This window comes from Jatropha curcas, chromosome 2 (genome assembly GCF_041381405.1).
Source record: "Jatropha curcas cultivar XTBG-Jc1 chromosome 2, XTBG_Jcur_1.0, whole genome shotgun sequence".
Lineage (NCBI taxonomy): Eukaryota > Viridiplantae > Streptophyta > Magnoliopsida > Malpighiales > Euphorbiaceae > Jatropha > Jatropha curcas.
Genome location: NC_143152.1, coordinates 31,559,909 through 31,571,164, shown reverse-complemented (window position 1 = coordinate 31,571,164; position 11,256 = coordinate 31,559,909). Strand labels below are relative to the sequence as shown.

At 34.5% G+C, this 11,256-nt stretch overlaps 3 protein-coding genes and 1 long non-coding RNA gene across 34 annotated transcripts; all 4 read right to left on the bottom strand.

The window, feature by feature from the left end:
• Nucleotides 1-1,174: 1,174 nt before the first annotated feature.
• Nucleotides 1,175-1,848, bottom strand: LOC149498627 (bifunctional L-3-cyanoalanine synthase/cysteine synthase D2-like). The gene is made up of 4 exons (XM_089718059.1): nucleotides 1,747-1,848; nucleotides 1,600-1,659; nucleotides 1,427-1,507; nucleotides 1,175-1,313 (listed from the first exon to the last, which is right to left on the bottom strand). The coding sequence occupies exons 1-4, from the start codon at nucleotides 1,777-1,779 to the stop codon at nucleotides 1,221-1,223; spliced, it is 267 nt and encodes an 88-aa protein (XP_089574185.1). The 5' UTR covers nucleotides 1,780-1,848; the 3' UTR covers nucleotides 1,175-1,220.
• A 240-nt stretch (nucleotides 1,849-2,088) lies between these two features.
• On the bottom strand, nucleotides 2,089-3,081 carry LOC105647856 (bifunctional L-3-cyanoalanine synthase/cysteine synthase D1). The gene is made up of 5 exons (XM_037640167.2): nucleotides 2,990-3,081; nucleotides 2,842-2,899; nucleotides 2,596-2,739; nucleotides 2,256-2,405; nucleotides 2,089-2,145 (listed from the first exon to the last, which is right to left on the bottom strand). The coding sequence occupies exons 1-5, from the start codon at nucleotides 3,079-3,081 to the stop codon at nucleotides 2,089-2,091; spliced, it is 501 nt and encodes a 166-aa protein (XP_037496095.2).
• Nucleotides 3,082-4,565: 1,484 nt separating this feature from the next.
• Nucleotides 4,566-7,700, bottom strand: LOC105647648 (cysteine synthase). Of its 5 annotated transcripts, none has more exons than XM_012233816.4 (11): nucleotides 7,332-7,700; nucleotides 6,950-7,003; nucleotides 6,730-6,839; nucleotides 6,564-6,621; nucleotides 6,165-6,428; nucleotides 5,926-6,063; nucleotides 5,785-5,836; nucleotides 5,521-5,600; nucleotides 5,269-5,328; nucleotides 5,096-5,176; nucleotides 4,566-4,958 (listed from the first exon to the last, which is right to left on the bottom strand). In XM_012233816.4, exons 2-11 carry the CDS (start codon nucleotides 6,986-6,988, stop codon nucleotides 4,869-4,871), a joined length of 972 nt encoding a protein of 323 aa, XP_012089206.1. In that variant the 5' UTR covers nucleotides 6,989-7,003; nucleotides 7,332-7,700; the 3' UTR covers nucleotides 4,566-4,868. The 5 variants fall into 5 exon arrangements, with proteins under 5 accessions (XP_012089206.1, XP_037496127.1, XP_012089207.1 ...); XM_037640199.2 differs by having other exon boundaries at nucleotides 6,730-6,803; XM_012233817.4 differs by having other exon boundaries at nucleotides 7,507-7,700.
• A 313-nt stretch (nucleotides 7,701-8,013) lies between these two features.
• Nucleotides 8,014-11,180, bottom strand: LOC105647649 (putative inactive cysteine synthase 2). 27 transcript variants are annotated; one of them, XR_016319611.1, is made up of 8 exons: nucleotides 11,011-11,180; nucleotides 10,185-10,472; nucleotides 9,940-10,109; nucleotides 9,580-9,820; nucleotides 9,227-9,265; nucleotides 8,654-8,698; nucleotides 8,494-8,560; nucleotides 8,014-8,287 (listed from the first exon to the last, which is right to left on the bottom strand). It is a non-coding gene; the product is annotated as a putative inactive cysteine synthase 2 (long non-coding RNA). The 27 variants fall into 27 exon arrangements; XR_016319613.1 differs by adding an exon at nucleotides 9,459-9,502 and having other exon boundaries at nucleotides 8,014-8,560; nucleotides 8,647-8,705; nucleotides 11,011-11,148; XR_016319615.1 differs by adding an exon at nucleotides 9,459-9,502 and having other exon boundaries at nucleotides 8,014-8,560; nucleotides 8,647-8,698; nucleotides 11,011-11,148.
• Between the last annotated feature and the right edge of the window lie 76 nt (nucleotides 11,181-11,256).

The following is an 11,256-nucleotide window of genomic DNA, read 5'->3' as shown; positions in this document are numbered from 1 at the left end:
AGCTAAGTGGGCTGATTAAGGGTCCACAAGGCCTAGGCCCATTAAACTAAAGAACAAAGATACTCGCGCTTCGTCCGTGAAGTTTGAAAGATTTTGCCTCCCCCGGTAAACGACAGGCCGGCTTTATTTCTGTCGTCTACATAACAATTTACTGAGGTAAATGTCGTGTAAATGTCTGTGGCTGTGCACTGATGGAGAAAGTCATTTGTCCATTAATTTTAAAGGATTGGTCGTTCCTCTAAAAACGTCTGTCGTCTACGTCTAATACAGGTGTATGGCGCAAAAATCAGACATTCTTCCACAAGAATCGGAGGTTTTCCAAAAAAAGAAATCACTTTCTTCGATATATATAATAATCAATTCAAAAGCAAATAAGAATTTAACTCAAAAGAATCTATACTGTGAGGGTCTTAATGATATTGTTTCCAATATACAATATTAGTTTGTTCTTTTAAAGATAGAATTAGAACATTAGATGTACATATAAAGAGGGAAAATTTTTTGATAGAAAATTAATTAAAATGACAAAAAAAAGAATCATGAAATGGTTAATTTTATGCTTTTTGATATTGCAGATGGTTCAAATAGCAAAAGCTTCAACTTGTCTTCATCGATGCCAAGATGACTGCGACCACGGGAATTACCCATTTTTTTGCAAGATCCTTTGCCCTCCATATTGTGCAACTCACCTTGAACATGGTAATATTAATATGATGATTAAGGATTATTAACGATTTAAACATGTATTAATATACGTAAATATGTGTTTTTATTTTCTTACTTTCTGCAACACCTTCCTTAATATGCAGTTAGAGACACCAACGAAACCAAAGTGTAATGGCAGCATTTATGCATGGACTTCTTCGTAGGAAATAATGGGGATCGCCATGTTTAGGCTCATCCTCTCCTTTTCTTTTTGTTTTTCTTTTCTTTCCTTTTTTTTTTTTAAATAGCAATTGGTTTTTGTTTTGATAGATGTAAGAATATTGTAGAACAAGATATTTTTCTGTTATTGTTCCTTCTTGTTTTGTTTAGACTTTTCCACAAAGAAGAAAAAAGGCTAGTTACAAGCACCATACCCCTCATATTCTCTCATAATTTTCTGAAGAAGCCAAATAATAAATTTTGACTTTTTCTTATTATAAAATAACAAACCAACAAGCAAGCAGAATAATAAGAAAAAGGCAATTTGGAGCGATATTTCTTTTATAATCCCATAATCAATTATCAAATGTCATGTTTTCCATTTCATGCCTGATGGAATCAAAAAGCTTGGAAGACAGATAACGTTCTACTGAACTGGGAAATATTACCTGCACAATTAGCAAGCAAATGAAATTAATAGCATATATATATATATATATATATACATACAGTATTTAGGCTAAGCAGATTCTTCTATGCTGCTTCGATAAATGGAACTTACAGCAAAGAGTTTCCCAGCATTTTCCGGTCTCTTTGCCAATTTTATTGCAGCAGCAGCTGCAGCACCAGAAGATATTCCAACCTGTGCAGAGGAAATTAGGGAAGAGAAAATTCAATAAATTTTTTTCACAAGTTGGGAAGGTTAAGGGCTCATCGCAATAGCAATGAACATACCAGCAGACCTTCCTTTGAAGCAAGCAGCTTAGCAGTTTCAATAGCTTCCTCACTTGATATCTGTAGAAAGTAACACCAGCATCATCGCTAAAAACTAAGTAAATGATAATCTTTATATATATATATATCAAATAATTGAAGACTTACTTGAACAACTTCATCCATGATATCAATATCCATAACACTAGCGACGATATCAGAGCCAATTCCAACGATCAGATGTGGGCCTTTTGTATTTGCAGCAGCAAATTGTCAAAGAAAAAAATAGTCATAATGAGAAATCTGAAGTAGAGTATATTTATAATTACGAAGTAGGTAAAATGGGAGCTCATTACTAATTTCTTATAGCATTATCAAGTTTTATCAATAAGAATCTTTTTATTGTGCTTATCCGATCCACGATCAAACTTCATTGATCCTAGATCAATTGAGAATTCTTTTGCAAGAACTCAAATGCAAAATAGAGAAGACAGGAAAAAGAATTCATCACTAACCGCGTGTTACTCCACTTATCATTGCATTCTCAGATGGCTCAACACCATAAACCTAGGAATCAATAAATGAAAGCTAATTACATTTAAAACCTAATATTATCCCCCCCCCCCCCCCCCCAAAAAAAAAAAAAAAAAAAAAAAAAAAATCCATTCTAAACACACAAAACGGACAAAATACATCTTTGGGTTTTTCTCCTTAAGAAATCTTCCAGCTCCACCTATGGTACCACCAGTCCCAACTCCTGCAACTAAGGCATCAACTTTTCCTTCAGAGTCTCTCCATATTTCTGGACCAGTGGTTTCATAATGAATCTACACAAGGAACACCAAAATTACTCGCAAAATCCTCTTGATTTTCAATCCACGGCAACTAAGAAATACCTGTGGATTGGCAGGATTATCGAATTGGTTAAGAATGTACCCATTAGGTGTTTTACTAAGTATTTCCTCTGCCTTATGAACTGCCCCTTTAAACCCTTTTGGTTGGATCAGTAAGGCAAACCTCAGCTCCAAGAGCTCTCAACACAATTTTTTTTTCAAGAGTCATTGAAGTAGGCATTACTATTGTAGCTTTGTAACCCTTTCTTGCAGCAACTGCTGCTATTCCAATGCTAGTATAACCACCAGTAGCTTCGATGAGGATTGTCTTTAGCCAATGGTGCAATTGTTTAGAACTTTGAATGTTTCACTCATTTAGTCGAAATTTTAACTAGGATTGTAAAAGAAGAATTCAAGAGCAAAGACTGACCTTTCCTGGTGTAATCAAGCCCTTGTCTTCTGCATCTCTGATCATACTATATCCAATTCTGCTCACCAAAAATCAGTTCAATGTATTAAATACAAAACAAAAACATAAATTCATAAAGAAACTGAATAAAATGATAAACGAAGTATGCCTGTCTTTAACACTAAAAGCAGATGTCACCATTTCAAGCTTGGCAGCTATTCGAGCCGCACAACCATCCACAATATTTTTGAGGTACACCATTGGAGTATTGCCTATTAACTGCCCTCAATCAAACAGGAAAAAGAAAAGGAAGAAAGAAAGGAACAAGATTGCAGAAATGAGTATGTTAAGATGGATATCTGTTCACAATATTAGACACTATTAGAAATTATTACAGTCGATAAAAAGGTGCAAGTATCACAAGTTAGGGACAAAATAAGTGAAGGACATCTGAGATATTTTGGTCATATCCTACGTAGACTCCATCTGCTCCAGTTCGTAAGTGTGATATATTGATGGTAGAGGTTACTACAAGGGGAAGACATAGACCTAAAACTACAAGGAATAAGGTTATATCAAAAGATCTAATATTTCTGACATTAGTACTAACTTAGTTATGAACAAAGTGAAATGAAAACAAAAGATTCATGCAGCCAAACTCAACTAGTTTGGGACTAAAGTAGTTGTTGTTGTAGTCTGCAATGAAGAAGGTATAAACTAAAAATTACTTTAGCCCATTTTTCTTGAAAATAGAATGATTCAATATCAACAAAAACTTTTCAGTACCTCAGAGCAACTAATCGATTTACTTGTATGTGCTTCTGTTTATGCATAAAGAGAGAAGAGGCATATCCACGCCAGGTAATATCTATATCAGATTACTGTTATTTTAGCCCATTTTGGCTTCAACTTCAAGATTATGGCTTCAACTTCTTACCTTACTTTACTATTTGAGTGACTGCAATAACAGTAATCTCATTCCCATTCCCATTTACCATATTTGACTGCACATTGAGCTATGATAAGCTGGATTATGTTGCCATTATATATGTTTTATCTTATAATAATAATTATTTATATCTTCATTATCCTGTCTGAAGAATCTTTTTATATTATATAATAGAGGCCATTCTTATCCTGCACTATAATGTCTCAAATATTCAATTATAATAATTTATTTTTGGAACTTCCAATATACTACCCAATAAATGGCCGCATAACCAATGGTTTCACAGCAATTCTGGTTATTTTCTTTTTATCAACAAATTTTATTTCTTAGAATATAAGTATAGGTGCACAGTATTTGAGAATTCTTGGTATGCATCGCAAATTTTAAATATATTATATTTTGCCCCTCCAATCGTTCAAGTCTATTTTTTCACCTCCAGAAACATATGCCTGCCTACCAAAACAACCTTTGTACCTACCAATATAAGGTGTCTGGTGTTTTCTCTTTTCATTTATTTTTATCCCTGAGTAGTACAAACCATGAATCATTTCCATTTGAGAAGAAAAAAAAAAAAAAAAAGAAAGATTAGGATCCTGTTAACATAAAGAAAGCAAATATAGTTTAACCCATGTTTCTGGATGCTGATTTTGGTTTTAACCAATCCTATCACAGTTCCTGATATGTATATATATTAAAAAAAAAAAAAAAAAAAAAAAAAAAAAAAAAAAAAAAAACGAGAGTATAAAATATTAATCCAAAACTGAACCTTACCGTTCCCTCGCCCGTTGAACTAAAATTTAGCAAGGCAAATTTCTTTTTATTATTCAGTTTTCTGCTTCATCGCTTCCAGGGAAGTCAAATAGCAATCTGTTTAGTTCAGAGCTTGGAGAAAAAGACAGTTTGCTCTGCTGCCTATGTAACAGTTTCAGTTAAGCCTTTACATAAAAAAATAAAAAAAAAAAAAAAAAAAAAAACCTGATATTGAAGTACATGGGAGTAGTACATGAGTTACAATCTTTAGGAAATGGAACATGAAGAACAAAAAGAAAAAATTGAAACTTTGTGAATTATTTCCCAATTGAAGCAAATAAGTAATATCTCAAACAAAAGTCAAGTTTTCCACTTCATGCCTAACTGAATCGAAAAGCTTTGTAGATAGGTAACGCTCCCCCAAACTAGGTAATATCACCTGGATGGCAAGCAAAAAGAAAAAGCACATAATTTAATGGAGTGATAATGATATTAGGCATTGAGCCAGCAGGTTTTAGCATTTTATGCATGTATTGGAAATTGCTGAGATGGTCCAAATTATGCAGTGAAACTTACAACAAAGAGTTTCCCAGTGCTTTCAGGCCGCTTTGCCAACTTAATTGCAGCTGCTGCTGCAGCTCCAGAAGATATACCAACCTGTGAAAGGAAAAAAAAGAGGTTTTAGGGGGCTTCTAATGGAGGCCTTGAAACTACCTAATAACAATAATACTAGAGTGACCTTCTCATACCAGTAAACCTTCTTTCAACGCAAGAAGCTTAGCAGTTTCAATAGCTTCTTCACTTGATACCTAAAAATCAATAAGACCAGCAAAAGAATTGAAAATAATGATATCTCCGCTACAATTTTTACCAGTGCTGTATGTTTGGCGTGTGCACTTTTCAGTTCGAAATTCTAACAGAGTCACAATGCAAGCAAATAGTAATTACTTGTCAAGTCAAAGATAATCAATTAATGCATATGAAAATGGTTTTAGACTTACTTGAAGAACTTCATCTAGCAAGTCAACATCCAAAACACTAGGGATTATACCAGCACCAATACCCTGGATCAGATGTGGACCTTTGTGCAATTTTTCAAGAGAGAAAAATGCATTAATGGAAATATTACCCATCTTAAGAGAAATTAGATGAAAAACACTTCAGAGAACATGAGAAAATCATTAAGTCTGCATAATAATATTCAACAATGCTACTGAACTGAGAAAGAAAATAGAGACAGAGCTTGAAAAAGCTAAATAACTCACCAGGATTTCCTCCATTTAAGACTGCACTTTCAGCCGGTTCTACACCATACACCTATGCATAAACAAAAGGAAGCACATAATTAACATAAATGGCTATAATTATGTCTTTCTCTCTTCTTCCTGCCCCCCAAAAATACAAACCTTGATCTCTGTGTTTTTCTCCTTGAGGAATTTCCCAGCTCCAGTCACGGTTCCACCGGTTCCAATCCCTGCAACCAGGGCATCAACTTTCCCTCTTGAGTCTCTCCATATTTCTGGTCCAGTGGTTTCATAATGAATCTACACAAAAACAACAAGAACTGATCCATATATTATTTTTTTTTTTAACCATGAATCCACACTCTAATATATTAGACTTGACTGACAAAAATGATCAATACCTGTGGATTCGCAGGATTATCAAATTGCCTAAGCATATACCCATTAGGTGTCTTACTTAGTATCTCCTCACACTTCTCGACTACTCCAGCAAAGCCCTTGGTTGGATCAGTAAGGCAAACCTCAGCTCCAAGAGCACGCAACACGATTCTTCTTTCAAGACTATATGAAGCAGGCATTATGAGTATAATTTTGTAACCCTTCACTGCAGCAATCGCAGCCAATCCAATGCCTGTGTTACCACTGGTAGGTTCAATGAGGATGGTCTTTGGCCAGTTTTTGTGAAAAAGATCATGGAAAATGTAAAATTGTTAGGCTTAACATCTTTCCTGCACTTAATCGAACTTTTTTTTATTGAATGAAAAATAACTGATGATATGGAGAATGTCTATATGACTAACCTTCCTTGGAGTAATCAATCCCTTATCTTCTGCATCTTTGATCATGCTGTACGCAATTCTGCGGCAAACAAAAAAGAAAATCCAACATATTAATTCCAAAACAAAGGTTTAATTATTGGTAATTTCAATAAGAAAAATATATGAACAGATGGAAAAAGTACTGTACCTGTCTTTAACACTAGAAGTGGGTTCCATCATTTCAAGCTTGGCAGCAATGGTAGCCACACAACCATCCACGATCTTATTGAGATATACCATAGGAGTGTTACCGATTAACTCCATCAAGTCCCAATGAAAAGGAAGAAGAAGATGACTCACAAGTTATAAGCAGAGGTACATTATTTAAGATAACAACAGGAACCATGAAAATAAGAAGGAAAGTATACCTGGGTGATGTCTTTCTTGATACCACAATACTCCTCCATATCTTTCTAGATACTCTGCAAGTAGGTAAGCATTGGGAGGAGAGAGAGAGAGAGAGAGAGAGAGAGAAAGAGTGCAATTCTATGCAAAAAAATAATAAAACGAGCTTTCTGGGTTTCCTATGGCATAGATTACAAATCTCCGATTCATGCATGGAGTCATCAAAGCAGATTAAATATAATCTAATGTATTTGTTGGCAAAAATAGCAGAACAGGGCAATAGCATAAGAAGTAATAATAATAAAATAAAAAATAAATATTAATCAGTTTCCCAGAACGTCAAAAACCCAGTAAAAAATTCATTATCAAGAATGAAAAAAAGGCAAAAATATACAGTATTAGTACAGTTATCATTGCAGAAATAGCAGTAGCGGCAGTCCAACTGTGTAGATACTTAAAAAAGGGCAGCAAGAATTTATGTATCAGAGAAATCTCTGCCTACAAAGCAGACAGACAGACAGATATATATACATATAGAGAGAGAGAGGAGAGAGAGAGACAGAGATTATGAACCACAAACCTGATGAGATAATATTAACTATCTCCTGTACCTCAAATTAATCCATCCCTTCATTTCAACAGGTGTTGTTTTATATAGGAGGTCTGCGTCTATCCATTAATTCATTCGATAGTAACAATTAATAAGAAAAAGACAATTGTTTAGGTCATCGTTTTATATTTTTCTAGTAACTCAATAATTTTTTGTTGGCTGTGGATGTTCTTTGACTTCAGCTCTCTTGAATTTGGGATACTAGTCATGGTGGTGATTACTCTCTAAACATATAAAAATAAAATAATTTCATTTTCTCCATTTTTTGTTATCTATCTTCAAAAGTGTCTTTCCTCTAAAGCAAGTCTTCAGATTTGTTCAGTTAGCCATAACATTTTAAGTTATGTGAGTTACGGCTACACAAGCGGTTAATTACAAAAAATATTTTTCAAATTTGAATTTGTTCATTCAAAATCTGGGATTTCTATTTTTATTTTCATTTTTTGTCTGTTGTTACTATTTGCAAGAACAACAGAGTTAAAACATATACAAAAATCCTTATTAGAATCAATAATTCCATGCTTATATACAAAATCACAATGTTTCAGCTACAAATAGAGCCAATTTCGGGCTTCTGCTACTAAACAAGCAACTAGTTCCAGGCACAGTCCAGCTCCTCTTCAGATGTTCATGCTTGATTATTTCCAGGAGTCAAAAGATATCAATCAAAGGTCATATTTTGTGCCTCATGCCTAAGGGACTCAAACAACTTAGAGGACAGATATCGCTCCCTGGCACTGGCAAAAACTACCTGCAGAGCAAGCAAGATACAAAATGTTATTAGAATCATTAGCATATTGGTGTATCCTCTAGCTTAAGCTTCTAATTAAATTAAGTGTCCTCCTTGGATGAGTCTGAGGGCAGACTCCCATGCTCGGCCTGCCCATTAGCAGAATGTACTGCATTAGAAGTGAAAGAACCAATTTAAGGTAAGTGCACTTGCTACAATAAGTTTGCCTGCATTTTCTGGTCTTTTGGCCAACTTTATAGCAGCGGCAGTTACAGCACCAGATGATATTCCAACCTGCATGGGGAAAAAGATGTCTAACATTTTTTCATCTCAAATGGAAGATGCTGAAATTCGCATCAATCTAGTAATACTAAGCATACCAGCAACCTTCTCTTGAAGCACGCAGCTTCGCTGGTTCAATAGCTTCTTCACCTGGAACCTAAATTGTAACAGCAACACCATAAAAGTCTGAGTAAAATATTCTAAAACAAAACCATAAGTTAGTTGACCCTTTCACATTACAAAGAAATGAAAAGTATGGAAGCACAGGCAAATCATTTCAGTCAATTAAAATGCCAATGGTGAGATGGTTTTGAATTTAGCGGAACAACTTCATCAAGCATGCCAACATCCAAAACATCAGGTATAACACCAGCACCTAGTCCATCAATCAGATTTTTACCTTTGACATGCACAGAAAATAATTTATCCATTTCAGAGATAATATCTAATGCCCTTGCTCTTTATTAACGTGTCATAAGCTAATAACTGAAGACATGAAAGCCTACAAGATCTGTAATGGCACAATGCTCTCTATATTTTGACTGACTTGGTAACCAAAAAAAAAAAAAAAAATGGTGTCTTATGGTTGTATATACCAGGAAGAGGCTACCACTCTGTGGTTCTGAACAATGTCAAGAAAGAAAAAAGAATGCAAGCAAACTGTGATTCAGTACTTACCCGGTTTTCCTCCATTTAAGACTCCACTTTCTGCCGGTTCTACACCATAAACCCAAACTTCAATAAGAGAAAAACATATAATAATTGGAAATAGAGAACAACAGGTTGTTTATGCATGGCAAGTAAAGGACAAAGAGCATCTTAATCTCTGGGTTTTTCTCCTTAAGGAATTTCCCAGCACCAGTTACTCTGCCACCAGTCCCTATTCCCATAACCGAGGCATCAACTTTACCTCCCGAGTTTTTCCAAATCTCTGGTCCAGTGGTTTCATTGAATCTACAAATGACAACAAACCCTAAATATAATCCCTTTTGACTACAAAACAAGCATTACAAATATTGACGAAATAATACCTTAGGATTGGTCGGATTTACAAATTGATCAAGCATGTAACCATTAGGTGTATTTTTCAGTATTTCCTCAGGCTTCCTAAGAACCTCGTTGAAGCCCTTGTTTGGATCTGTGAGGTATAACTCAGCTCCAAGAGCTCTCATCACAACCCTTCTCTCAAGACTCTTTGAAGCTGGCATGATAGCAATAACTTTATACCCGTTTCCTGCAGCAATGGATGCAAATGAAATTCCAGTGTTACCACTGGTAACCTCAGTAAGGACAGTCTTCAGACAAGTTTAGACCAGCAGAACCAGAAAAAAATAGCAATTTCAATTTTCATTAGAAAAGGCACAAAGTAGAAGCTATAAATTAGCTATTACCTTGCCATGACCAAAATGCTTTGGATTATTCACTTTCTTATAATCTTGTTCATCGGATGAAGAATGATTGATAAACAGTACAAGGAACTAATTTGGAACTTGTGTTACCAACCTTCCCTGGTGTGATCAAGCCCTTCTCTTCTGCATCTTTAATCATACTATTGGCTATCCTATATGTCATAAATGAAAATTAGCAAATTCACAAAAAGAACAAGAAACAACATACAAATTTTGAAGTTATATACCTATCTTTAATACTGAAGGAAGGTTCGATACTTTCAAGTTTGGCAGCAATTCGAGTTCCACAACCTTCCAAGATATTGTTGACATATACCATAGGTGTATTGTCTATTAACTGCAGAAGGCCAACAGAGAGGAAGATACTCACTATAAGCAAGAAGCAGGATTGTCGTTAGTCAAGACCATAGTTATTAATAAAAAAATTAGAGGCAATTATGAAGAGGATTAAAAAAAAAAAATTCAGTAATATCTTTCTTGATTGCACACTTGTCCTCCATTCTTTTCTAGAGATTCTGCAGAAAAATAAATTTGTGAAAAAAAAGTACAAATTTTTTAAAAGAATATGTCTCTATTCATGGATAAGATACTACTAAATTTAGCTAAATGAGATAAATCTGAGACAAATGGTGTAAAGATATTTAAAGGTAATAGAAATTCTTGAAAAACAGAAGAATTCAATCAGCCTACAAGAAGAGCACAAAGTTCACAACAAAAACCAGAGAAGGACCAAATAATTTAACAATCCACTAACACCCACAATAAATAACAATCAGTTAAACCTTCATGAACCATAATTTTAAAAATTTATCAACAAGGTAGAAAATATTTTGAACTTAACAAATATCATCATCCCGATAGTAAGTTTTTCTTTATCCATAAAATTCTGAAGTATCCAACATGGATTATTAAACTATAAAATGCAGAATCTTGAAAAGAAACACCGACATCCACCTCAAAAAAGAGTAAGGATCGAGAAATGTTGTTTTCCCAGCAGTGTAAACAGTGATTAAACAAAATCAAAACAAGAACAGACTCTGCAACAATCCTTACCAGAGAGGTCTTCGCAGTTTCGTGATGTAATATTACAAATTATCGACAATATCATTTCTTTGGTCTACACTCTACGGTAGTGAGTTGACCTCTGATCTGCCTCTGCTTTTGAGACGGTGACAAGTGGCAGAATATTATACTCTTCAAACAGTATATACCAAATTTCCTAAGATTTTTTTGTAGCGACGCTAACTCACTTTAGCAGATTACAAAAAATAACAATTCCGGTTCTTAATATTTTGTAAT